We start from the raw sequence: 27,821 nt of genomic DNA on the forward strand, positions 1-27,821 counted from the left end.
CGTGGGTTTCCTTTGGGCGCTCGGATCTCCTGCCACATTCCAAAGACATGCGGGTTATTGTTAGTGAGTTGTGGGCGTGCCAAGTTGGCTCCAGAAGCATGGCGACACTTCTGTGCTGCCCCAGCACAACCTTGGACTGTGTTGGTCATCGATGCAAACCATGCATTACATCGTATATTTCAATTTACATGTGACAAATAAAACTAATATTTATCTTTAAAATCTTTAATCAGTGCATTTCTGCAAAACTTGTGTATTGGGTCTGGAAATAGCAGCAATTTCCACCCCCAATACAAGAGTTTTGCAGAAATGGCGATCCCTGACTGATAATGTAACTGCAGTGTGTGGATTTCAGGCTGCATGCGGTCACAGATGGGCCAGTGTGTTGGTGATTAACCTGTTGGAAAGAAAGATTTGGGAATATATATTCACTAATCCTTAAGCCATACCATGAGGAAGACACACCTTGGAGTCGAGATGTGTTACTTGTCATCTTTTTGCATGTTTTGCATATTTTAACTTGTTTTTACAGTTTAAGTCCCTGAAAGGTATGAATAGTTTGCGCAAGTTGAACAGGATATGACAAGCCTTTCAAGTTGCACTGTCTGTGAATTTTTGCTCTTCATTCCACTTCCTCTGTGGTTCCAGACAGCAGCAGTACTTTAAAACAAAAAAAGCTTTTGTAGGTCAGTGTTGATCTGATCTTCAGAAACATTTCTTGCAGTTAGTGAATGCTGATTTTAGCAGTGAAATGAGCCTTGTTTCACACGTGGCCTCTGTCCATGGTTAGTATTGGTTTTCTCAGCCCTTCCGTTACAATTTTATTCCCCTCTCGTCACTGCTGAACAATGCTTCACAGGGCAAGGATTTAAGTTTCATTGTTTTGCTGCAGTTGGCTACCCCAACAACATGTCCTCTCCCGCTCCCTGCACCTTTTTGGCCCACCAACCCTCCAATACTTAAACACACTCCACTCTTCCAGCCCCTCCACCTTCCCTGTCACCCCATCTCTCTATTCCTCCTCTGTCCCTCCCACTACCCTCTGCCTCCCACCCGCTACATACCAGTCTCCCTCTCTATAACCCTCCTTTTTAATCCCCCTTTCTAACACCACCCCATTCTAAACCCCCGCTTCTAAAATCACCCCTTCCAAAACTACCCTTCAATTTCTCCCTTCCAAATCAACTTCCCCCCTCCAAGCACCCCCTTTCAGACTCCCCCCTTCCAAATTAGTTTCCCCTTCCAAACACCCCCTTCCAAACACCCCCCTTCCATATCGCCCCGTTCCTTCTAAATCACCTTGTTCCAAACCACCCTTCAATTTCCGCCTTCCAAGCACACCGCACTTCCAAACCCTCCGTCTGGCCCCCCTCTTTCTACCCCTCTCTTTTACTCTCCCTTTCTAGCTCCCCCTTTCCAGCTCCCCCCTCTCCCCTTTTGTCTCCCCCTTTCTGCCCTCCTTTCTGTTTGTTTCCCCTCTCCCCTGAACTCCTTCTCTCACCCTCTGCCCTCCCCCTCTTTCCTTCTGTCCTTCTCTCTCCGATTCTCCCTTTCCCTTCTTACCACCTTCTTTCTTTCAGTTCTCCCTCTCTCTCTGAACACCGTCTGTTTCTCTCCTTATCCCTCTTTCTCTATACCCATTCCCTTCCTCTCCTCTCTCCCCTCCTCTTCCCCCCTCCTTCTCTCCCGGAGTTTATTTATCATTTTCTCTCTGCTCCAAAGAGGGTTATTTGAGTAAGAAGCAGATATTGATTGGCGAGTTTGACAGCGTCTGTGGAGGCTGAAACAGAATTGAAATTTTGTGGCTGCTTGTCAGTTTATGCATGAAATGGCAGCTGTGAGCATGACCTCTTCAGGTGCTGTTATCTACACTTCTGATGCTAACCATGATTATATTCAAACAGCACTCATGAACTATATTTCTTTACCTTTTCCTGTGGGTTAGAGTGTCTTAATCATCAATCTGATTAGGGCCAGTTCTAATCTAGAAATAATATTAACTTGGCACAATTCATGGACATGCCTTCTGATCAGCTGGTGTGCCAAGGTCGATTCCTTTGATTGCTGAAGTGCATAGTTTTGTCGAGCTGTGGTGTGTCACTGGGAAAAATGTAATTACAGGTGCAGAACAGAGTACTGTCCTTGTTCAATGTTCCCTGGTGCTGTAGCCAGTCTGTGACCCAGCCCAGAGTTTGCAGTGTGCCAGGGAGTCTTCTGTTTGAAAGTTTCAGTGAGTTATGTGTACATGAGGCAGCTTTTAAGCAAGCAAGCTCTGTTGGGTAAGGCCAAGCCAATTCCAGATTACCTGCTGCATTTTGTAATGTTTACCATCACAGCAACTGTACTGAAACTATGTCAGTGCAGAGGCTCTTATCTGAATTTATACAGCTTGGTTAACCATGCCTTGTGCAGTTAATATAATGTTGTCTACAGAGACTGAGATGAATGTCAGTCTGTGGGAAAAGAACATATCCCATTTGAAACCTAACTGAGATACTTCACAATGGGAACTTACAGTATCTGTGGAAACATAGTTCATTAGGTTTGTGTGGACATAACCTTATGAACATCAAAACCCCTGTGGAGCAGTATCTGAAAGGGTTGTTACACAAGCACAGGTTGACAGAGCAATGCAGAACCATTCCCAAGTGACCCTCTCAGTTGTCCTGGGATAGCTCAGCTCAGGAGGTACCAGATCCTCCAAGAGGATCACAACCTTGTTATGGGGTTTGGAGGCTTGTGTTCCTCAATGACCTGGAGCACTTATTTTGGCTGAAGTCAGGGCATTATGCTTTGGCTCTTGGTAGGGTCACCCATCCCAAACAGGTCTGGTGGAGGCCAGTCTCAGAGTGCTCCACTGGTCCTCCAGCTTTGAGGGTTCAGCTCAGGGTTGACAATTCTGACTGATAAAACAAAACTGTAATGGAAACAGCAATGAAGAATCTTTCTACATCTGAGTGTGATGGTATTTCTGAGTCTCCACCTGGAACTTGCATGGCTGACTGTAGTGAAAACCAAGCTACTGACATGACGTAGGATGCCCTGAACACCGCCAGAGTTGGAGGGCCTTAATTCAATAGGTACATTTAATGTCAGAGAAATGTATACAATATACACCCTGAAATTCTTTTTCTTCATAAGCATGCACAAAAACAGAGGAGTGCCCCAAAGAATGAATGACAGTTAAATGTTGGAACCCTGAAGCCCCCCCAAGCTCCCCCCCCCACACATAAGCAGCAGCAAAGCGATGACTCCCCCCACCAGCAAAAAAGCATCTGCACCCTCCACCGAGCATTCAAGCATATAGCAAAGCATCAGTAAAGACACAGACTACCCCAAAAACCTCTTGTTCGCCCGGTATTAGACAGACCACAGTCTCTTCCTCCTCTCTCCTCCCCCCCCCCACCCCCAATAACACCAATTAAAAGTGTTAAAAGTCTGTTGGGTCGCTTTTTCCGAGCTCTGTGCCCAAAGATCTCGGGTCTCTGGGCATGTAGCCAGCTCACTGCTTTTGATCTTCCGTCTCCCACGACACACCTGTTTTCTGCAGTGGCACCAACCTCGAATCCACCCGCCTCCAGAGCCACGAAGATCCAGCACCCCAAAGGGCACACTGGTCTCCCAGGCCGCGTCCTTGGCATATTGAAAAGCGGCCGGTCATGAGGCCCTAAGAGCAGGTCCTATTCTCGCAAAGAACCAAAGTCTGCATGTAACACCAGGTTAGGGTCTTCAAAAGAACCCTGAGAAGGAAAAAAAAGAGATATTAAAAATAGAAATAGAGCTGTTTCCAAAGATGTAAGTAAAGGAGTTGTCATTAGGTGCCATCATCGTAAGCTCCACCCTCTGTCTAGTTGCTACACTGAATGCCAATGGCATAACAGGCAGTAGGTAGGAGGTGGGTAGGCCGTACCAGATGAGAAAAATAACTATCCACTTTTCTGAAGTAGATACAGTGGTTCACTGTGTGCCCGCCATCTTGTGTGATAGAAAGAAGGATGTGGAAGCCATAGAAAGGGTACAGAGGAGATTTACAAGGATGTTGCCCGGATTGGGGAGCATGCCTTATGAGAATAGGTTGCGTGAACTCGGCCTTTTCTCCTTGGAGCGACAGAGGATGAGAGGTGACCTGATAGAGGTGTATAAGATGATGAGAGGCATTGATTGTGTGGATAGTCAGAGGCTTTTACCCAGGGCTGAAATGGTTGCCACAAGAGGACACAGGTTTAAGATGATAGGGAGCAGGTACAGAGGAAATGTCAGGGGTAAGTTTTTTACGCAGTGAGTGGTGAGTGCGTGGAATGGGCTGCAGGCGGCGGCGGTGGAGGCGGAAACGATAGGGTCTTTTAAGAGACTTTTGGATAGGTACATGGAGCTCAGAAAAATAGAGGGCTATGGGTAAGCCTAGTAATTTCTAAGATTAGGACATGTTCGGCACAATTTTGTGGGCCGAAGGGCCTGTATTGTGCTGTAGGTTTTCTAAGTTTCTGAAGAAGGATGTCACTGGATAAAAATGTGAACTCCCTGCATTTGTATAGTTTCACATTGCTGGTGGGGAGCATAACTTGCCCATTCTCCTGAATATTACTGTCATTCACTCTTCTTATCATGAGAGCTTCTGTCTGTAGCAGATTATTGAAAGTGACTGATGTGTTTAGACCATAGGAACAGGTTCAACAAGGGAACAAGCCCTTTGGCCCACCATGTCTGTTCCGGCTATGATTCCAACCTAAGTAATTCAACCTGTCTGCACATGGTCTATGTCCCTCCATTCGCTGCTGTTCATGTGCCTGTAAAGGTGAGAGCACAACAAGACCAAAGAGGTTATTCTGGACTTTAGGAAGATGCAACCTGACCACTCCTCATTACACTTATATGGATGCTGTGTGGAGAGAGGTTTCTGGGAGTGCATATAATGGATGATCTCACCTCGCCCCTCAGCATCACCTCTCTGGTCAAGGACGCACAGCACTGACGCTGTTCCCTGAGGAGATTGTGGCAAGGCCATTTTAATCAGCACCATCGAGAGTGTCCTGACAAGTCACACCACCGTCTGGTATGGGAATTGCAAGGCATCTGACCGTATGACCCTACAAAACTTTTTGAGGACTTTTGAGAGGATGATCAGCATCTCTTTCTCATCCATTAAAGGTATTTATTTGGAGCACTGTGTACACAGAGCCCTTGGCATATCAGTAATCTCTCCCATTTGTCCATCAATCTCTTTGACCCCCTACCATCAGGCAGGAGGTACTGTAGCATTAGGGTAAGAAATATTAAGATGGGAAACGGCTTCTTCCCCCAAGGTGCAAGACTACTGAACTGCCTACCACCACCTGGTCTCATCATACATAAAGCACCAGTAACATTATACTGTTTACTTTTTAAACTTGCATTGTATATTCACTTATTTTGTTAAATTATTTGTGATAATAGCCAGCCAGAGCTGTAGTGGCATCAGCACGGGATGCTTTCCATCTGTGCTGGGTTGAGCATCAAGCTAGCAACTTGGCCTCATAATACACAGACAAATGCTAAGGAAGTGGCAAAAACAATGCACCGAAAAGGAACAGCAACAATTTACGTGTGAGAATATTACTTTACGGGTTGTGTGTGAGTTAAATGTACTGGAGGAATGTTTGGTGGTATGCACGTCTACGGTTCAACGACAATACACTGAACTTGAACTTAAATTTAAATGCCTGTTAAATGTTGCTATTGTGTGGGCTTCCTCCATCTCCCCAGGCAGTGTGTTCTGGGCACCCACCTGTGTTAAAAACGCACTTGACTTTTTAAATTTCTTAGAAACCTTCGCTTGCTTAAAACTGAACCCTCCAGTATTTAACATTTGAACACTGGGAATAACACTTTACCTAACCAATATATAACCATCATAATTTGTATTTAATTCTGTCAGGTCTTCTCTTACCCTCCAGTGCTCCAGAAAAAGCCATACAAGTTTGTCAAACCTCTCCTTCCAACTAATACTCTCTAATCCAGATATCATCCAGGTGAACCTCTTCTGTACCCTCTCCAAAACTTCCCATGTCCTTCTTGTGATGGAGCAACCAGAGTTCTAAAGGCAAGATGACACAGCCATGACTAAAAACAGAAGTCAAAGAGAGGGCAAATAATAGAGCAAAAATTAGTTGGATAGTTAGAAGATTGGGAAGCTTTCAAATACCAATAGAAGGCAAATAAAAAAGTCATTAAGAAGGTAAAGATGAAAAGTAAGCTAGCCAATAATATTGAAGAGGATACCAAATGTTTTTTGAGATACATAAAGTGTAAAAGAGAAGCAAGAGTGGGTTTTGGACTGCTGGAAAACAATGCTGGAGAGGTAGGAATAGGGGCCAAGGAAATGGTGGGCTAATTGAATAAGTATTTTACAGCAGTCTTCACTGTGGAAAACACTAGCAGTATGGTGGAAGCTCCAGTTGTCGGGTCATGACGTGTGTGGAGTTACAATTACTAGAGAGGAGGTTCTTGGGAAACTGAAAGGTCTGAAGGTAGATAAATCACTTGAACTGGATGGTATACACCGCAGAGTTCTGAAAGAGGTGGCTGAAGGGATCTTGGAGGCATTAGTAATGATCTTTCATGGATCATTAGATTCTGGAATGGTTCCGGAATACTGGAAAATTGCAAATGTTACACCACTCTTCAAGAATGGAGAGAGGCAGAAGAAAGGAAATTATAGGCTAGTTAGTCCATAAGACCATGATATAGGAGCAGGAGTAGGCCATTCGGCCCATCGAATCTGCTCCGCCAATGACTCATGGGCTGATACACTTCATCCAGTCATTCCCACTCCCCTTCCTTCACCCCATACCCTTTGATGCCCTGGCTAATCAAGAACCTATCTATCTCTGCCTTAAATATACTCAATGACTTGGCCTCCACAGCCACTTGTGGCAACAAATTCCACAGATTTACCACCCTCTGACTAAAGTAATTTCTCCGCATCTCAGTTCTAAGTGGACATCCTTCAATCCTAAAGTTGTGCCCTCTTGTCCTAGAATCCCCTACCATGGGAAGTAACTTTGCCATATCTAATCTGTTCAGGCCTTGTAACATTCGGACTGTTTCTATGAGATCCCCCTCGTTCTCCTGAACTCCAGGGAATGCAGTCCAAGAGCTGCTAGATGTTCCTCATACAGTAACTCTTTCATTCCTGGAATCATTCTTGTGAATCTTCTCTGAACCCTCTCCAATGTCAGTACATTCTTCCTAAAACAAGGAGCCCAAAACTACACACAATGCTCTTGTCTCACGAGTGCCTTATAGAACCTCAACATTACATTCCTGCTCTTATATTCTATACCTCTAGAAATGAATGCCAATATTGCATTTGCCTTCTTCACAACTGACTCAACCTGGAGGCTAACCTTTAGGGTATCTTGTACAAGGACTCACAAGTCCCTTTGCATCTCTGCATTTTGAATTCTTTCCCCATCTAAATAATAGTCTACCCGTTTACTACTTCCACCAAAGTGCATGACGATACACTTTCCAACATTGTATTTCATTTGCCACTTTATTGCCCATTCCCCTAAATTGCAGTACCTAAGTCTCTCCGCAGGCTCTCTGTTTCCTCAATACTACCTGCTCCTCCACCTATCTTTGTATCATCACTGAATTTAGCCACAAATCCCTTAATCCCATAGCCCAAATCATTGGCAAACATAAAAAGCAGCAGTACCACTGTGGAACCCTCCATTGGTTACCGGCAGCCAGCCAGAATAGGATCCCTTTATTCCCAGTCTCTGTTTTCTACCGATTGGCCAATACTCCACCCATGCTAGTAACTTCCCTATAATTCCATGGGCTCTTTTCTTGCTAAACAACCTCATGCGCGGCACCTTGTTAAAGGCCCTCTGAAAATCCAAGTACACCACGTCTACTGCATCTCTTTTGTTTACCCTGCTTGTAATTTCCTCAAAGAATTGCAGTAGGTTTGTCAGGCAGGATTTTCCTTTCAAGAAGCCATGCTGGTTTTGGCCCATCTTGTCATGTAGCTCGAGCAACTCCGTAATCTCATTCCTAACAATCGATTCCAACAACTTCCCAACCACTGATGTCAGGCTAACAGCTCTATAGTTTACTTTCTGCTGCCTCCCGCCCTTTTTAAATAGTGGAGTAACATTTGCAATTTTCCAGTCATCTGGTACAATGCCAGAATCTATCAATTCTTGAAAGGTCATTGTTAATGCCCCCACAATCTCTCCAACTACTTCCTTCAGAACCTGAGGGTGCATTCTATCAGGTCCAGGAGATTTATCCACCCTCAGACCATTAAGCTTCTTGGGCACCTTCTCAGTTGTAATTTTCACTGTACAAACTTCACTCCCTGACAGTCCTGAATGTCCGGTATACTGCAGACATCTTCCACTGTGAAGAGTGGTGCAAAATATGCATTCAGTTCCTCTGCCATCTCTGCATCTCTCATTACAATATCTCCAGAGTCGTTTTGTATTGGTCCTATATCTACCTTCGACTCTCATTTACCCGTTATACACTTAGAAAAGCTCGTATCTTTTTTTGATATTAGTCGCCAGCTTCCTTTCATAATTCATCTTTTCCTTCCTAATAACCTTCTTAGTTTCCTACTGCAAGTTTTTAAAAGCTTCCCAATCCTCTATCTTCCCACTAGCTTTGGCTTCCTTGTATGCCCTCCCTTTTGCTTTTACTTCAGCTCTGACTTCACTTGTCAGCCACGGTACTGTCCTTCTTCCCTTTGAAAATTTCTTCTCTTTATTCCTCTGAATCTTTGAATGACAGTATCTCTTGCTGATCAATTTTTAAAGAATCTGAATATTCCTTCACTTTCATCTGATTCTAAAGCCAAACTTAATGCGCCTATATCATCAGAAGAAATATCTTTTGCAATTTCTGCACTGTCCTCAGGGAAATCTCCTGGACCTGATGGGTTCCTTGTAGAATTTTATAAATCATTCTCTTCACTTCTTTCTCCCCAGTTACTTTCAGTATTATCTGATTCGTTTAATCACGGCAAATTGCCACCCTCTTTCAATGAGGCATCTATTATTCTTCTATTAAAAAAGGGCAAAGACCCAACAGAGTGTTCCTCGTATAGGCCGATCTCTTTGCTCAATGTTGATGTAAAGATCTTAGCTAAAGTTCTGGCTCATTGATTAGAAACCGATATTCCCTCCATTATCTCTGATGACCAATCAGGTTTTATTAAAAACCGTCTCCCTTTTTTTAAACACTCGGCGTTTATTTAATATCTTATACTCACCTCCAACTGGGATTCCTGAATGTGTTATTTCCCTCGATGCGGAGAAAGCATTTGATCGTCTAGAGTGGAACTACCTTTTTGCAGTCTTAGAAAAATTTGACCTCGGTCAAAGTTTCATCTCTTGGATCAAATTGCTGTACCTGTGTCCTACTGCTTCTGTTTTAACTAATTTTCAGAAATCCCAGGTATTTAATCTCAAACGTGGCACCCGTCAGGGATGCCCCTTAAGTCCCTTTCTCTTTGATTTGGCTATAGAACCTTTGGCGATAGCATTTCGAAATTGTCCTGAATTGACCGGGATTTGGAGAAGGGTGTTGAGCATAAAGTTTCTCTTTATGCTGATGACTTATTACTCTTTCTCTCAAATCCGTCTACATCCTTACCTCCAATGTTTTCACTTCTTGACCAGTTCAGCCAGATCTCTGGCTATAAACTTAATTTACATAAGAGTGAACTTTTCCCAATTAATAAAGAAGCACAAGAATTAACATTTCATGATCTCCCTTTCAAAGTAGTCCATAATCAATTTACTTATCTTGGAATTACAGTCACAAGGAAGTTTAAAGATCTCTTTTGTGAAAACTTTGCCAATCTTTCATATACTATAAAACAGAGTCTGGTACAATGGTCACCTCTATCTATGTCTTTGGTAGGTCATATTAATGTTGTTACAATGTATGTTCTCCCCAAATTTTTATATTTATTTCAATCTATCCCGATTTTTATTCCTAAATCTTTTTTTGATTCCTTAGACTCTATTATTTTGTCATATCTGTGGAAGAATAAGCGCTCTAGAATTAATAAAATCCATCTCCAAAAATCTAAAAAAGAGGGCGGCATGGCTTTACCTAACTTTTGTTTATATTATTGGGCAGCTAATATACGTTGTGGTACCTTTTGGTCTTTCTTCCATGGCCAACCCGAGTGCCCTAATTGGGTGGCGATGGAGTTGAGCTCCACTAAAGAATTATCTATCTCTGCACTTCTTGGCTCTGCACTCCCTAGTAGTCTGTCCAGATTAATAGCTAATCCTCTTGTTAGACACACTTTGCGTATATGGGCTCAGTTTAGGAAATGCTATGGTTTACATGGTTTTTCCGTTTCCAGCCCTGTCGTACATAATCACCTTTTTTTACCTACCACGTACAATTCAGCATTCCAGGTTTGGTATAGGAAGGGCATTAGACATTTTGAAGATCTTTTCATTGATAATCGCTTCGCCTCTTTTCAGCAGCTGTCTGTTAAGTTCAATCTGCCCAATGCTCATTTTTTTAGATATCTCCAAATTAGACACTTTATTGCTCCTTTAATTCCTAACTTTCCTGAAATGCCTGCGAAAAATGCTATGGACTTATTTCTTTTCATTAATCCACTAGGTAAAGGTTTAATATCAATTATTCAAGATAAATTAGCAGCCTTACGACGGGCCCCTGTGGATAAAATTAAAATGGCATGGGAGCATGATTTAAATACCTCCTTATCTAATGAGAGCTGGGACTCGATTCTCAAATCGGTTAACTCAACCTCTCTTTGTGCTCGCCATTGCCTTTTACAGTTTAAGATTGTTCATAGAGCCCATATGTCTAAATCTAAACTATCTCGATTCTACCCTGACATTAGTCCGCTCTGTGATAAATGCAAGAGGGGCGAGGCCTCTCTCATTCATATGTACTGGTTCTGTCCTAGCTTGGAGAAATTTTGGAAAGATGTCTTCACTACATTATCGTATATTCTGAATCAGCACCTAGAACCAAACCCCTTAATTGCTTTGTTTGGTTTCTGGGACGAGACAGATTTACGTCTGAGTCCAACCAAATGCCGAATATTATCCTTTGCCTCTCTCCTGGCTAGACGCTTGATCCTCCTTAGATGGAGAGATGTCGCCCCGCCCACTCATGCTCAATGGCTTAACGATATTATGGCTTGCTTGGACCTCGAAAAAATTCATTATTCAGTTCTTAATTCGAACCTAAAGTTCCATAAGGTCTGGGGACCTTTTATCGAGTACTTTCATAACCTTCCTCTTGATTAGGGTTTTTTCCTTTTCGGTCCCTTGCTTTCAGCTCCCTTTTTTTTCTGGTAGTAGGCATTACTATCCTCTGTTGCTAAGTGTATTCACAGTCTGGGAGTTTGATTGTCCTGATTTATATTCTCTATATTGTGTTGTGGTTGGTCTGGAGTTTTTTTTTTGTGTTTGGGGCTTGGGGAGGATACTAAGTTTACCTGTCTTCAATTTAGGTGCTTTTTTTAAAATTCTCTTTCTCTGTATCATATTGTCATTGTATGCTTAATTTTGCACTGTATTAATGTTCCTCATTGTGATTTGGGGTTTTTTAATCTGTAAAATGTATTAAAAAAACTAATTTAAAAAAAGAAAATTTCTTCTTATTTGAAATATATCTGTCTTGTACTTCCTTCATTTTTCACAGAAACTCCAGCCATTGCTGCTCTGCTGTCCTTCCTCTAAATGTCCCTTTCTAGTCAACTTTGGCCAGTTCCCATTGTAATTTCCTTTATTCCACTGAAATACCGACACATTGGATTTTATTTTTTCCCTTTCAAGCGTCAATGTGAACTCAATCATATTGTGATCACTGTTCCCTAACGGTTTCTTAACCTTAAACTCTCTATAATTATCTCCAGATTATTGCACAACACCCAATCCAGCACACCCAATCCCTTAGTGGGCTCAACAACAAGCTGTTCTAAAAAGCCGTCTCTTAGACGTTCTACAAATTCTCTCTCTTGAGGTTCAGTACTGACCTGGATTTCCCAAACCACTTTCATGTTAAAACCCCAACGATTATTGTGACATTGCCTTTCTGACACACCTTTTCTATCTCCTGCTATAATTTGGAATCCACATCCCGGCTGCTGTTTGGAGGCCTGTATACAGGGTCCATTAGGATCCCTTTACCCTTGCCATTTCTTAACTCAACCCACAGAGACTCTACCTGTTCCAATCCTATGTCATCCCTTTCTGATGATTTAATATTATTTTGTATACACAGAGCCAAACCACCCCATCTGCCTACTAACCTATCTTTTTGATACACTCTATATCTTTGGATGTTCAGCTCCCAAAGGCAGCCATCCTTCAGCCAAGTTTCAGAGATGGCCACAATGTCATATTTGCCTATCTGTAGCTGAATTCTGAAATAGTCCATTTTATTCCTCACGCTGCGTGCATTCAAATATAGCACCCCCCCCCCCCCCACCTACTAACCTATCCTTCTGATACACCATGTATCCTTGGACATTCAACCCCGCCCCCGATTAGCCAAGTTTCAGAAATGGCCACAACGTCATACTTACCAATCTGTAGCTGTATTTCAAGATTATCCAATTTATTTTTTTATGCTGTGTGCATTCAAGTATAACACTTTCAGTCCAGTATTTGTTGCTTTCTGTTTTAACTGCACCACGCCTCTATTGCCCTGTAACTCATGTCACTGGCTTTGATTAAGCCTCATCTCCTGCCTGTTTTTTCCATCATTTCTCTTGCACGCTGTCTTTGATTTATTTCTGTTTTCCCCTTCCTCAACCCTATCACTCCAGTTCCCATCCCCCTGCCAAATTAGTTTAAACCCTCCCTAACAGCTGTATTAAATGTGCACGCTAGGATATTGGACCCTTTTGGGTTCAGGTGTAACCCATCCTTTTTGTACAGGTCGTACCTCCCCCAGAAGAGGCCCCAGTGAACCAGGAATCTGAATCCCTGCCCCCTACACCAGTCTCTCAGCCAGACATTAATATACCTGATCATGCTATTCTTGAACTCGCTAGCACTAGAGGTCCTCCTACCTTACTCTCTGAATTCTCTCTTCAGGACCTCCTCCGTTTTTCTACCTATGTCATTGGTACTAACGTGTACCAAGACTTCCTCTTCCTTCAGAATACTCTGCTCCCAATCCGAGATATCCCTTACCTGGGAGACAACACACCAAGGTTGCCAGAATCTCCTGTCTGTTCCCCTCACTATGAAATCCCCTATGAATAACGCATTCCTCATCTTCCTCTTTCCCTTCTGCACCACGGAACCAGGCTCAGTGCCAGGGACCTGGTGGCTATGGTCGTCCTCTGTCAGGTCGTTCCCCCCTCAACCACATCCAAAATGAGATAATCATTACTGACGGTGATGGCCACAAGGGTGCTCTCTACTATCTGAGCTTTCTCCCTTGCTTTCCTAACTTACCACCCACATATCTAACTCCTGCAGTCTCGGGGTGTCTAACTCCCTGTAGCTCCTCTCTATCTCCTGTTCACTCTCCCTAATAAACAGTAGGTCATCGAGCCACAGCTCCAGATCCCTAACATGGTCTCTCAGGAGTTGCGTCTCAGTGCGCCTGGCGCAGATGTGGTTATCTGAGAGACTGACCTCAGTAGTTGGGAAGATGTTGGAGTCGATTCTTAAGGATGTGGTTTTGGTGTACTTGGAGGCACATGAAAAAATAGGCCATAGTCAGCATAATTTTCTCAAGGGAAAATCTTGCCTCACAAATCTTTCGGAATACTTTGAATAAATAACAAGTGGGATGCACAAAGGAGAATCAATTGCTGTTGGGTTTTTAGATTTTCAGAAGGCCTCTGACAAGGTGTTACACGTGAGGCTGCTTTACAAGCTGTGAGCCCGTGGTATTACAGGGAAGTTTCTAGCATGGTTAGGGCTTTGGCTGATTGGCAGGAGGCAAAGAGTGGGAATAAGGGGAGCCTTTTCTGATTGGTTGCCAGTGACCAGTGGTGCTTCATAGGAGAGTGTTTGGGGACCAGTTATTTTTACATTATCTGTTAATGATTTGGTTGATGCAATTGATGGCCTTGTTGCAATGTTTGCAGATGATATGAAGATAAGTGGAGGGACAGGTAGTTTTGGGGAAGTAGAGAGGCCACAGAATGACCTAGACAGTTTAGGAGAATGGGCAAAGTAATGGCAGATGGAATACAGTGTATGGTCATACACTTCGGTAGAAGAAATGAAAGGATTGGCTGTTTTCTAAATGGAGAGAAAATACAAAAAACTCCGTGCAGGATTCTGTAAAGGTTAATTTGCAGGTTGAGTCTGGTGAGGAAGGCAAATGAAATGTTAGCATTCATTTCAAGAGGACTATATTATAATAGCAAGAGTGTAATGTTGAGAGCTTATAAAGCATTGGTGAGGCATCACTTGGAGTATGGTGTGCAGCTTTAGTCCCCTTATCTTAGAAAGGATGTGCTGAAACTAAAGAGGGTTCAAAGGAGGTTCAAGAAAATGATTCCAGGTTTGAATGGCTTGTCATATGAAGAGCGTTTGATGCCTGTGGGCCTGCATTCAGTGGAATTCAGATGAATGAGGGGTGTCCTCATTGAAACCTATGGAATGGTGAAAGGCCCTGATAGAGTGGATGTGGATAGGACGTTTCCTATGGTGGGGGTGTCTAAGACCAAAGGACACAGCCTCAGAATAGAGGGGCCTTCTTTTAGGTTGGAGATGAGGGGAAATTTCTTTAGCCAGAGAGTGGTGAATCTGTGGACTTTGTTGTGAAGTCTTTATGTATATTGAAGGCAGAGGTTGGTAGAATCTAGGGCATGTTTGGGCATGAAGTGATAAGGAGATGATTGAGGCGGAGATTGAAAATGGATCAGCCATGATGAAATGGTGAAGCAAACTCAATGGGCCAAATGCCCCAATTCTGTTCCAATGGCTTATGGTCTTATGGTCAGAACTGCTCACGATAGTCCTAATATGGCCTCAGCAAAGTTTTACATTGTTATTCTTCTCTTGAATTAACTTCTACATTGCAAACATCCAGTGCATCATTTTGTGCTTTTCTCTTTCAAGTCTCTTCTGTCTACTGCTTTCCCAGGAGAGCAATCGGCTGATAATGTATAATATTTTCATTTCATCCGAAAAAAGCCCTTTACTGTTTCCTGATCTGCTCGTCCTCCCTATTTGCCCTTTTGCTTGTATGAAGTGACAGATTGGACAATGCACTTGATTTCATGGACTTGCTTCACCTGCTCTCACTAACACTCATCCGATGACTGAGCAGCACGTGCCCAGGACGTTGATGTTTGGTATGACAGGCTCTTTCTTCTGCTGCTGCATGAGCACAGCAACCATCAGCCCACACAGTATCAGATTCATTTACACATCGATCTTCATGTTTCAGACAGGTGCCCTTTACATATACATTCCATATGTTGTCCCCAGTTGGCCTCCAGCACTAACTCTAAAGATGTCTTCATGCTCAGAGATTTGTTAGACCATAAGACCATGAGACATAGGAGCAGAATTAGGCCATTTGTTCCATTCCCTCATAGTGGATTCATTGTCCATCTCAAACACATTCTCCTGCCTGCTCTCTGTAACCTTTGATGCCCTTACTAATCAAGAACCTATCAGCCTCCACTTTAATCTACCCAATGATTTGACCTCGGGAGCAGTCTGTGGTAACAAATTCCATCAATTCACCAACCTCTCGGTGAAGGAATTCCTCGTCATCTCTGTGCTAAAGGGACGTCCTTCTATTTTGAGGTTGTGTCCTCTGGTCCTATACTCCCCTAGTTTAGGAAACATCCTCACCGTGTCCTTTCTACAATAGATACGTTTCAATGAGTTTCCCCCTCATTCTTCTAAATCTTGGAAATATATGCCCTGAGCCATCAAACGCTCCTCAGATGTTAACATTTTCATTTCCGGGATCATCCTTATAAACCTCCTCTGGACTCTCTCCAATGCTAGCGTATCCTTTATTAGATATGGTGGCCAAAATACTTACAATACTCTACATGTGGTCTGACCACTGCCTTTTAAATCCTCAAGATTACATCCTTCCATTTATATTACAGTTTCCTCAAAATGAATGCTAACACTTCATTTCCCTTTATTACCACTGAGTCAACCTGCAGAATAACCATTAGGGAATCCTGAATGCTGACTCCCAAGTCCCCTTGTACCTCTGATTTCTGAATTTGCTCCCTGTTTAGGAATTAGTCTACACCTTTATTCCTTTTACCGAAGTGCATGACCGTCTCAAGACCAAAAACAATACATCCACGAGTTCCCTCATCAAGTTCCAATATGCAGATGACAACAGTGTTGCAGCTCTTTCAGAAAACCACCTACAACAGATTCTGACTGCCTTGAACTGTACATACACTAAATTGAATAAATATCAGAAAAATTTTATAAAAATTGCTTTGGCAGTAGCCAAGAAAGCTATTGCAGTTACTTGGAAATCAGATTCATATTTAACTATGGATTGTTGAAATAATGAAATATATAGCTGCATTCCACTTGAAAAAATTACTTATAATTTAAGAAATGAATATGATATATTTTTGAAAATTTGGCACCCTTATCTACAAAAGATAGGATTAAATATATAGGTCCTTTGAAGATAAAATTATCAGTTATTTGGGGGAAAAAAAATAAAGATATATACTAAAGTTATTTTGAACTCCATGGAGCATGTGGGGATCCTCCAATATCCAATCCTTCCTTCCTTCCTCCCTCCCTCTCCGCCCCCCCTTTAGACAGGGATGTTGAGGGGGGAGGGCTAATATTAATCTTCATTACTCTATTATTCTATTCATTCTATGTGATGCTCTTAAAATTTTAATTTAAAAAATATTTTTAAAAAACTGTACATACACAAAACTTGGACCTACCATCAATTCCAAGGGGACTCAGATCATCTACCAACCTTCACCAACTCAGACAAATCGGATAGAACCATCAATTCAACTTGGCGAAATAACCCTAGAAAATGTGGACCACTTTCCGTATCTTGGAAGTCACCTCTCCTCCGATATTGACCTTAATGACGAAATCCAACATTGCTTAAATGCGCTGGAACAGCTTTTGGACGTCTCCAAACAGGAGTCTTTCATGATCGTGACTTCCAAACAGACACCAAAATGTTAGTGTACAAAGCAGTGGTGATTCCAATGCTCCTGTATGCATCAGAAACCTGGACAACATACCAACAACATCTGAAAGCGCCTGAAAAGTTCCATCAATGCTGTCTTCGAAACATCTTAAATATCAGCTGGCAAGATAGAAGAACCAACATCAGTGTGCTGAATGGAGCAAAGACAAGCAGCATTGAAGCCAACGTCATCAAGAACCAACTAAGATGGACCGGTCATGTTGTTCGGATGAAAGACAAATGTCTGCCGAAACAAATCTTCTATTCCCAGCTTAAAGAAGGCAAACGTAAAAGAGGCAGACAACAGAAGAGATTCAAAGATGTCTTAAAAGCCAACATGAAGAAATGTAACGTTGACATCAACAATTGGGAAACCAATGCCAAGGACAGGAAACTCTGGCAGACCATCATCCGAAAAGGAACAGCAACTTTCGAAGCCAATTGATGTGGAGAATTAGGAGAAAAGAGAAGAAAACGGAAAGAGAGGCAGCAACAACCAGAGCCCGATCTGCCATCTGGAACTACCTGTCCTGAATGCAGCAGAACTTTCAAAGCAAGGTTGGACTCATAAGTCACTTGAGAGCCCATAAATAGATCAACAGAACAAAAACCATCATCCTCGACCTTGAGGGATTCCCACGATGACGACACTTCTCCTAATCTGTCCAAGTCCTTCTGCAGACTCTCTGCCTCCTCAACCCTATCTGCCTCTCTGCCTAGCTTTGCTTTATCCACAACTTTGTCCACAAAGCCGTCAGTAATAATGGATGCTGAAAATCTGCGAAACATTGAGAAAGTGCTGGAAATCTTGTTCAGTTGAGCAGTGTAGGAACTGTAGGAGAACATTTGAGTTCTACAGCTTCAGAGTTGTTTCCTCCAGGCTGGATTATTGGAAAAAGAGCATTAAATAAACACCAGAAGCCACGATACTACTGAGTGGGTTTGAATGGCCTCCAAATAGTGGACAGGGGGAAAAGAGCAAATTTTAGACATTTGGAAGAAAGTCAAGGGCTGCTATTCCCTGTAAACTGTGCAGGTGCAAGGCCACAGAGTAACTGAAATGCTCCCATGAACATAGCCTTTGTTGCCACACAGCTGTAATTTTCTTATGTATGATGTTAATGTAATTTTGAAATTATGCAAATATCTTGAAATCTATATTAATAGAATTGTGAAATACCCTGTAATTGTTTTAATGAATATAATCCATAAATTTTCAAAATAAATATACCACAACTTTTACTTTGAAACATTTTAGTGCTTTAACGTATTTACACTGTCAGTGTTTCACATTACAACAGTTACAAATTGTAACAGTAAACACAGAATGGAAATCAGTAGTTCAGTGTTAAACCAAAGACCTGCTGAACAGTGAAACATTTTACTTTTGCCACTGTGCCTGTCAGTTGTTTTGACTGCATTACATTGTTTGCTTGTGTTGTGAGATGTGGTTTGTGTTTAAGATTGGTTCAATTAAGATGTTCATTGATATATTGAACTACGTGCTTAGAAAAATTCTTGTTCACATTGTTGGAACTTTTCAAGCTGCTAGTGCTGACTGCAAATATGGATTTAATCTTATGAATTCTGTCAAATTTAAACCCAGAAACAGACTAGAAGTGGAACATATGGATCATCTAATGAGTATTAAGATGCATCTTTTATCTGGATGCAAGATTAACTTGAAAAGTACTTAGCAACATGGATTTGTAATAAAGACACAAAAAAAATTTTACAAATGTAAAAGATTTCTTTGTACACTCAGACCCTGCTTAATGCTGAGGACGTGTTCCTCAGAGATGGGAGTGCTGTGTAAATCAGTGCTATGCTGGGTCAGTGTAACATTGCGTAAATGGACATGTGCCTTTTCTTAAGTCTCCCCTTATGAAGCAGTCCTTGGTAGCAGGAAATCATGTTGAGAACACCTCTCTTTGCCTTGTTGCTTTGCTCCCTGTCAGAGTCACTATCGATGAACTGGTTCATGATTTGTGTGATCATGGTGATAGTAGTGCTGAAAAATTTTGTGGTGAGGTTTCTTGCTGGTGTTTCCTTTTCTCCATCATGTCCTTAGATTCATCTAGGATGTGTTAGAAACATAGAAAACTTACAGCACAGTACAGGCCCTTTGGCCCACAAAGTTGTGCCGAACATGTCCCTACCTCAAAAATTACTAGGCTTACCTATAGCCCTCTATTTTTCTAAGCTCCATGTACCTATCCACCTCCAGCACTGTTGCTGGCAGCCCATTCCACACACTCACCACTCTGAGTAAAAAAACTTATACCTGACATTTCCTCTGTACCTACTCCCCAGCATCTTAAACCTATGTCCTCCTGTGGCAAACATTTCAACCCTGGGAAAAAGCCTCTGATGATGCACACGATCAATGTCTCTCATCATCTTGTACACCTCTACGTGTTGCTCTGCCAATTCTTGAAGCTCTTTGTTATTAAGGCCGTCATCATGAGAATACTGTAACTCTTCAACATCGCCTCTAATCCCACTTCATTGGCCAGTTCAACGATGTTTTGGATGACTGGATAATCCTAGGATATTGTTGCATGCTTCTGGCCATGGCTTCTTCCACACTCTGTTCAGCAGCTTTCGAACGCTGTGTCACTTGCAGTTTCACAGCCGTGCTGATGTTTTTCCTAGTCATCTTAGACATGCCACCCTCACTGGAATTTGCAGGCCATTTTCCAGGCATTATGGGTGGGGGGAAAATGGAATAAATTAGAGAGGAGGCAAAAACATTTACACATGTGGGGGAGGCAGAATGTGAACTAATGTGTGATTGGCAGTGAGTGGCTCATAAAGTATGTAAAACACTCTCATTATCTAGTTGAATGTTTACTGTAATGGCGACCAGTCTTGAGAAGTTTTCAGTGTTGATTAGAATTGATTTGTCATTTTTAAAAATTTCAATAAAAGAATTGAATAACCATGTTGAAACAAGTCAGTAGTATGCAGGGTCAGAGTGTACTGTATTTCATTGTAAACTTCAATTGATAAATAAAATCAAAAGTATGTGATTTTTTTCAATTTTCACTCTGAATATTGACCATATGCATATTGTTTTTTTAAAAAAAGGCATTTAAAGTGCTGTGCAGTTTTCGGGCCATGTAATAATTTCCTGCTCTGAGCGGGGAATTAGTTGCCACTGTTGTGAAAAAACAAACATCAAGGCCTTGGTGAATGGAATGATAGTAGAGTATTACAGGATGTGAATTTCAGAGCTGATGTCAGGAAGGGCTAATGTCAGAATGCAACCTCACCCTCTGCAGTCTTCCTTCTAATTTCATCAACACTAGGTCAAGTCATAGGACTGTGAGAACATAGCAGTCCATAGCAGATCAAGATGGTAGCTCAGCAGCACTCTTCAAAGAAATGCCATTGTTGCTTTTGTCGAAGGAGCCTCATTGTTTTCTGCAGCGAGTTTGTCAATGTTATACATGCAGCCACTGTGTATTGGTGGTGGAGGGGTAATGCTCAGTGTGTCAGCGAGCAGGCTGCTTTGCCCTGAATTGTGGTAGAGTAAACCATCCTATTCTTCAGTTGCGACTTATAGACGGTTGAATGGGGTGGTGCGTCAGGAGATGCATCACTCACGACGCAGTACCCCACCTCTGATCTGTCATCCGTTCTGCACTTTTACACCTTTATAAAATAATTGCACCTTGACTTGCACCTAAAACTAAAATAGCTTTTAGTTTTAAATGAATGTTTAAAAAATGGACATTGTTGTTCTCAACCAAAGCCCCATTTGGATGAGGCTGCTCTGAGAGATTAAAAAAGGTATCACTTGTGTGCAATCTCGTTCTTCTGAAAACAGCTACTTACTGAGAACCTAAAACCACTTCCTGTGAATTAAGTGTTCACGACACACCCGCCAACAACTGAGCGGTTCATTGTACACCCAGCAACCGGTGAGGGGGTCACTGCACCCATAGTCATGGGTGAGGGGTTCACTGTACCCCCAGTCACTGGTGAGGTGTTCACTGTACACCCAGTAATTCAGTGAGCGTTTCACTGTATACCCAGTAACGTGCGAAGGGGGTCACTGTATCCCCCTTAATGGTTGAGGTGTCACTGTATACCAAGTATTACCATACTCTTGAAATATTTTTATTTATCCTCCTGCTGTCCCCTTGCCAGTGTTCACCTCAGCCCAAAAAATGGTTACATGCTGCATTTTGATCAACACACCAGCACATTGAAAGAGCAAGTCACATCCAAATCTCCCTGAATTTTTTTTTTTCACAACCCCCTGAGAGCTGGTAATTGGAGGCATGGGTTTGTCAGCAATGGGGACCTGGTTTTAGTTGTTGTTTTCTTTTATATTGTGTTGGGTGCTGGTGTCTTGTTACAGAGTGTAAACATTTTGTTTCAATGCAGGAGATGGTTATGATGTTTGTGCAATCTGTCTTGACGAGTACGAAGAGGGTGACAAACTTCGAATACTGCCTTGCTCGCATGGTAAGTCATTCTAATCTATCCAAGGCAGAGACTGTGAAGCAGGGGTTACAGAGATGTACAGGATATCATGACACAGGACATGGATGCAGTTGCAGGGGAGATAAGCTGTTTTTCGGGGTCGGTTGTCTGTTATCCAAAGTGACATGTTTGGTCTTTGGTTGGAACTGGTGAAAGCGAAAGTCATGCAGTTTCAAGAGTGCAGTAGGTCACTGAGGATCTGCACCTGCATCTGAGGTGAGTATCTGCACCGTTGTCCTTGGCGGCCACCCTCACACCATGGGAGATGCTGTCGTGGTTACAACAGTCTTTTGTTCCCTTACTAAAAGGAATAGATGTTCTCTTCTCCACTTTCCCCTTCTGCTATTGCTAATCAACTTCCAGCAGAAAGAATTCTGGGTTAACAAATCCCATGTTTATATGGAAGGCACTAATTTGAAACATTGTAGAGCCATAAAAAAAGTACAGAACAGAAACGGGCCTTTCACCCCATCTAGTCCATGCCAAAACAATGTACACTGACTACTTCCATCAACCTGTATCGGGACCATAGTCCTCCATAACACTACTATCCATGTATCTGTACAAATCTCACTTAAACGCTGAAATCGAGCTTGCATGTACCGCTTTTGTTGACCCTCTGAGTGAAGAAGTTCCCCCTCGTGTTCCCCTTAAAATTTTCACTTTTTAGCCTTAACCCATGACCTTTGGTTGTAGTCCCACCCAACCTCAGTGGAAAAAAGCCTGTTTACATTTACCCGATCTATACCCCTCATAATTTTGTATATCTCTGTCAAATCTCCTCTCAACCTTCTACATTCTAAGGAATAAAGACCTAACCTGTTCAATATTTCCTTATAACTCTCCTCCAGACCCAGCAACATCCTTGTAAAATTTCTCTGTACTCTTTCAACCTTATTTACATTTTTCCTGTCGGTAGGTGACCAAAACTGAACCCAGTACTCCAAATTAGGCCCCACCAATGTCTTCAACATAACACCCCATCTCCTGTACTTATACTTGGATTTATGAATGCCAGTGGGCCAGAAGCTTTCTTTATGACCCTAGCTACCCGTGACACCACATCTAACGAATTATAGAGATGTATTCCCAGATCTCTTTGTTCTACCACAATCTTCAGTATCCTCCTGTTGAAGGGTTTCGGCCCGAAACGTCGTCACTACCTCCTCCCATAGTTGCTGTCTGGCCTGCTGAGTTCTGCCAGCATTTTGTGTTTTTTTTATTATCTTCAGTATCCTACTGTTCACAGTGTAAGACCTTGTCTGGTTGGTCCCACTGAAGTGCAATACCTTGCACTTGTCTGAATTTTATTCTGTTTGTCATTTTTCTGCTCATTTTTCCAGCTGATTCTGATCCTTCTGCAAGCCATAATAACTTTCCTTGCTGTCCGCTGCACACTTAATGTTGGTGTAACCCACATATTTGCTTATCCAGTTAACTACATTATCATCCAGATTGTTGATATGGGTAACAAGCAACAAAGGACCTAACACTAATCCCTGCAGTACTCCACTGGTCACAGGCCTCTAGTCAGAGAAGCAACCCTCTACTACCATTCTCTGGCTTCTCCCTCAAAGCCATTGTCTAATCCAATTAACTATCTCATTTTGAATGCCAAGCGACCGAACCTTCTTGACCAACCTCCCATGCAGGACCTTGTGAAATGACATACTAAAGTCCATGTAGACAACACCCACTTTCTTGCTAACTTCTTTAAAAAATTGCCTAAGATTGGTTAGACATGACCTACCACTCACAAAGCCATGGTGACTCTTCTTAATCTGTCCATGTCTATCCAAGTACTTATATATTCAGTCCCTTAGAATACCTTCCAATAATTTTCCCACTATTGATTTCAGACTCTCTGGCCCATAATTTCCTGTTCTTTGTGTAGAGTCTTTCTTAAACAGTGGAACAGCTTCGGCTATCCTCCAGTCCTCTGGTACTTCTGCTAAGGATGATTTAAGTATCTCTGCTAGGGCCCTGGCAATTTCTGCACTTGCCTCCTGTAGGGTGCAAAGTAACACCTTGTTGGGCCCTGGAGATTTATCCACCCTGATTTGCCAGGACAGCAAACACTTACTCCTCTGTAAACTGTATAAGCTCCATGAAGTTGATGCTGCTTTGCCTCACTCGTATGGACTCTGTGTCCACCTCCTGATTATAGATGCAAAATAATTATTGAAGATCTCCCCCATCTCTTTTGGCTCTACACATAAATTACCATTCTAATCCTCCAGAGGAACAATTTTGGCCCTTACAGTCCTTTTGCTTTTAACATATCTGTACAATCCCTTAGGATTCTCCTTCACCTTGTTTGCTAGGGTAACCTCATGACTTCTTTTAGCCCTCCTGATTTCTTTCTTAAGTGTTCTCTTGCAGTTCTTATACTCTGTAAGTAGCTAATTTGTTCCTACCTGCCAGTACCCACAGTGCACCTCTTTTCTCTTAAACAGGGCCTCAATATCTTGAAAACTAAGGTTCCTTGCACCTATTATCTTTACCTTTTCTTCTGACATGCACGTGCAAGTTTTGTACTCTCAAAATTCCACTTTTGAAGACCTCCCACTTACCAAGTACACCTTTGGCAGGAAACAGCTTGTCCCAATCCGTACTTGCCAGATCATTTGTGATAGCATCAGAATTGGCCTTTCTCCAATTTAGCATCTCAACCCGCAGACCAGACCTATCTTTTTGCATATATATTTTGAAATTATTGGCATTGTGATCACAAAATGCAAAGTGTTCCCTTCTGTCACCTGCTCTTCCTCATTCCCTAATAGCTGAACAAGTATCGCAGACTCTCTCATTGGGACTTCTACGTACTGATTAAGGAAACGTTGCTGAACAAGTTTGACAGACTCTATTCCATCTGGTCCTTTTACAGTATGGGAGACCTGGTCAATATGCGCAAAGTTTAAAATCACCTACTATAACAACCTTATGTTCCTTGCAACAGTCTGCTATATCTCTACAAAGTTGTTCCTATAATTCCTGCAGACTGTTCAGTGGCCTGTAATATAGCCCCATTAATGAAATCATACCTTTCTTATTTCTCAGTTCCACCCATAATGCCTCACTGGATGAGTTCTCCAGTCTGTCCTGACTGAGCACTGCTGTGGCATTTTCTCTGACTAGTAGTGCCACTCCTCTGCCTTTAACCTTTACCACTCTGCTGTGTTTAAAACAATGGAATATTGAGTTGCCAGTTCTGCTCCTCCTGCAACCAAGTCTCACTAATCATAATACCATAATTCCAATTATTGATCAATGCCAAGCTTATCTGCCTTTCCTACAATACTTCATGCATTGAAATATATGTAGCTCACACCATGCTTAACTTTTTGATTTGTGACTTTGAGATCTTACCAATATCTGTCTCCAAAACCTTGCCACTATCTGTTCTGGTACTCTGGCTCCCTTTCCCTGCAACTCTAGTTTAAACCCACTGTGCAGCATTATCAAACCTTCCTGCTAGGATCTTTGTCCCTTTCCAGTTCAGGTGCAAGTGATCCATAAGTTTGACCTTCCTTCACCAACACCTTAGCCACGTGTTAAACTGTATAGTGTTCTTACTTCTGACCTCACTAGCACATTGCATGTATATAACAACCCTGGAGGTCCTGTCCTTTAACTTAGCACCTAACTCCCTGAACTTCCTTTGCACAACCTTCCTGCCTGTACCTAAATGGCACACCCCCGTTGAATCAAAGTAGATTTAATTTGGCTTTTTTGACAAAAAAATCTTTTGTGTCTCTACAAAAAACAGATCTCTACAAAATAATCTAAATTAATCACAAATATAAAACACAGAATAATTGATTGCATAAGTATTCACCCCTTTCACATTAGTGTTTAGTAGATGCACCTTTGGCAGCAATTACAGCTTGAGTTTGTGGGTACAGGTCTCTAAAAGCTTAGCATATCTGGACACTGCAATTTTTCTGCGTTCTTTACAAAACTGCTCAAGCTCTGTCAGATTGAAGGGGATTGTGAATGAACAGCCCTTTTCAAGTCTAGCCACAAATTCTCAATTGGATTGAGGTCTGGACTCTGACTTGGCCACTCCAGGACATTAACTTTGTTGTTTTTAAGCCATTTCAGTGTAGCTTTGGCTTTATGCTTGGGGTCATTGTCTTGCTGGAAAACAAATCTTCTGCCAAGTTGCAGTTCTCTTGCAGACTGCATCAGGTTTTCTTCCATGATTTCCCTGTATTTTGCTGCATTCATTTTACCCTCTACCTTCACAAACCTTCCAGGCCCACTGCAGTGAAGCACCCCAACAGAATGATGCAGCCACCACCATTCTTCTTGGTAGGGACGGTGTGTTTTTGAGGATGTGTGATGTTTGGCTTCTGCCTAACATAGTCTGATGGCCAAAAAACTCAATTTTGGTTTCATCAGAGCATAGAACCTTCTTCCAACTGACTTCAGAGTCTCCCACATGCCGTCTGGAAAACTCTAGCCAAGATTTCATGCGAGTTCTTTTCAACAGTGGCTTTTTCTTTGCCACTCCCATAAAGCTGTGACTGGTGAAGCAGCAGTTCTTGTATGCACAGTCTCTCCCATCTTAGCCACTAAAACTTACAACTCTGCCAGAGTTGTCATAAGTCTGTTGGTGGCCTCTCTCATTAGTCTATGCACAGTCACTCAATTTTTGAGGATGGCCTGCTCAGGGCAGATTTACAACTGTTCCGTATTCTTTCCATTTCCTGATGATTGACTTAACTGTACCCCAAGGGATGTTCAGTGACTTGGAAATTTTCCTGTATCCATCTCCTGACTTGTGCTTTTCAATAACCTTTTTGCAGAGTTGCTTGTGGTGTTCTTTTGTCTTCATGGTGTAGTTTTTGCCAGGATACTGACTCACCAGCTATTGGACCTTACAGATACAGGTGTATTTTCACTAGAACCAATTGAAATTAAAGGGGGTGAATACTTATACAGTCAATTATTTTGTGTTATATATGTAATTAATTTCAATCACTTTGTAGAAATGTTTTCACTTTGACATGAAAGAGTCTTTTTCTGTTGATCATAGCACCTTAGAACATAACAGCACAGAAACAGGCCTTTTGACCCTTCTTGGCTGTGCCGAACCATTTTTCTACCTAGTCCCACTGACCTGCACCTAGGTCTCTCTGTCTGTCCCTCTGTACCCCTCTCATCCATGTCCAAGTTTTTCTTAAATGTTAAAAGTGAGCCTGCATTTACCACTTCATCTGGCAAATCATTCCACACTCCCACCACTCTGTGTGAAGAAGCCCCCTCCCCATGTTCCCTTTAAACTTTTCTCCCTACACCCTTAACCCATGTCCTCTGGTTTATTTCTCCCCTAGCCTCGGTGGAAAAAGCCAGCTTGCATTCACTCTATCTATACCCATCATAATTTTATATACCTCTATCAAATCTCCCCTCATTCTTCTACGCTCCAGGGAATAAAGTCCTAACCTATTCAACCTTTCTCTGGACTCTTTCAACCTTATTAATATCCTTCCTGTAATTTGGTGACCAAAACTGCACACAGTACTCCAAATTCGGCCTCACCAATGCCTTATATAACCTCACCATAACATTCCAACTCTTATGCTCAATACTTTGATAAGTGTCAAAAAAGCCAAATTAAATCCACTGTGATTCAATGTTGTGAAAGAATAAAATATAATAACTTCCGGGGAGTGGGATTAATACTTTTTATAGACACTATACATTGACCACAACCTCTGGCTGTCACCCTCTCATTTACGAATATTGAGGACTCGTTGAAACATTCTTGTTAGCTAGTTGCGATGGTGTGGTAGTTGTCCTTTGAAACTTACTATAATGGGATTTGGTTTACAGCTCCTGATCACTAACCCAGGATGAAGAATGCATTCTTGCATCCATTAGCTTAGTCTGTACATCAAGTAAAAGTTGCAGTGATGGTACATCGCTTAGTTGTGACTTTGTGAGTGGCCAGAGATGGTGCCACATCGCAGATGAATTTTAGTGTTTTGGCTTTGAGCAAGCATGTGGCCTAAGTTCAACGACTGTATCTTGGGAGATGTACACATATTAACATTTAAAAAACAGTTCCATGTATGCTTTGTATGCTTGTTCTGAATGAGTTCTGATGAAATGTTGAAGGTGAGTGATGGTATCATTAAAAGGCAACAACT

General features: G+C 42.1%; 1 protein-coding gene across 3 annotated transcripts in view; it reads left to right on the forward strand.

Moving 5' to 3' along the window:
- Nucleotides 1-27,821, forward strand: part of LOC132397043 (E3 ubiquitin-protein ligase RNF167-like) — a 184,316-nt gene that overhangs the window by 143,646 nt on the left and 12,849 nt on the right. For all 3 annotated transcript variants that reach the window (XM_059975288.1, XM_059975289.1, XM_059975290.1), the window contains one exon: nucleotides 21,565-21,645. In XM_059975288.1, the coding sequence (XP_059831271.1) occupies nucleotides 21,565-21,645 (81 nt within the window). The remainder of the gene's footprint in view (nucleotides 1-21,564; nucleotides 21,646-27,821) is intronic.

The sequence above is a fragment of the Hypanus sabinus genome, chromosome 7, assembly GCF_030144855.1.
Source record: "Hypanus sabinus isolate sHypSab1 chromosome 7, sHypSab1.hap1, whole genome shotgun sequence".
Classification (NCBI taxonomy): domain Eukaryota; kingdom Metazoa; phylum Chordata; class Chondrichthyes; order Myliobatiformes; family Dasyatidae; genus Hypanus; species Hypanus sabinus.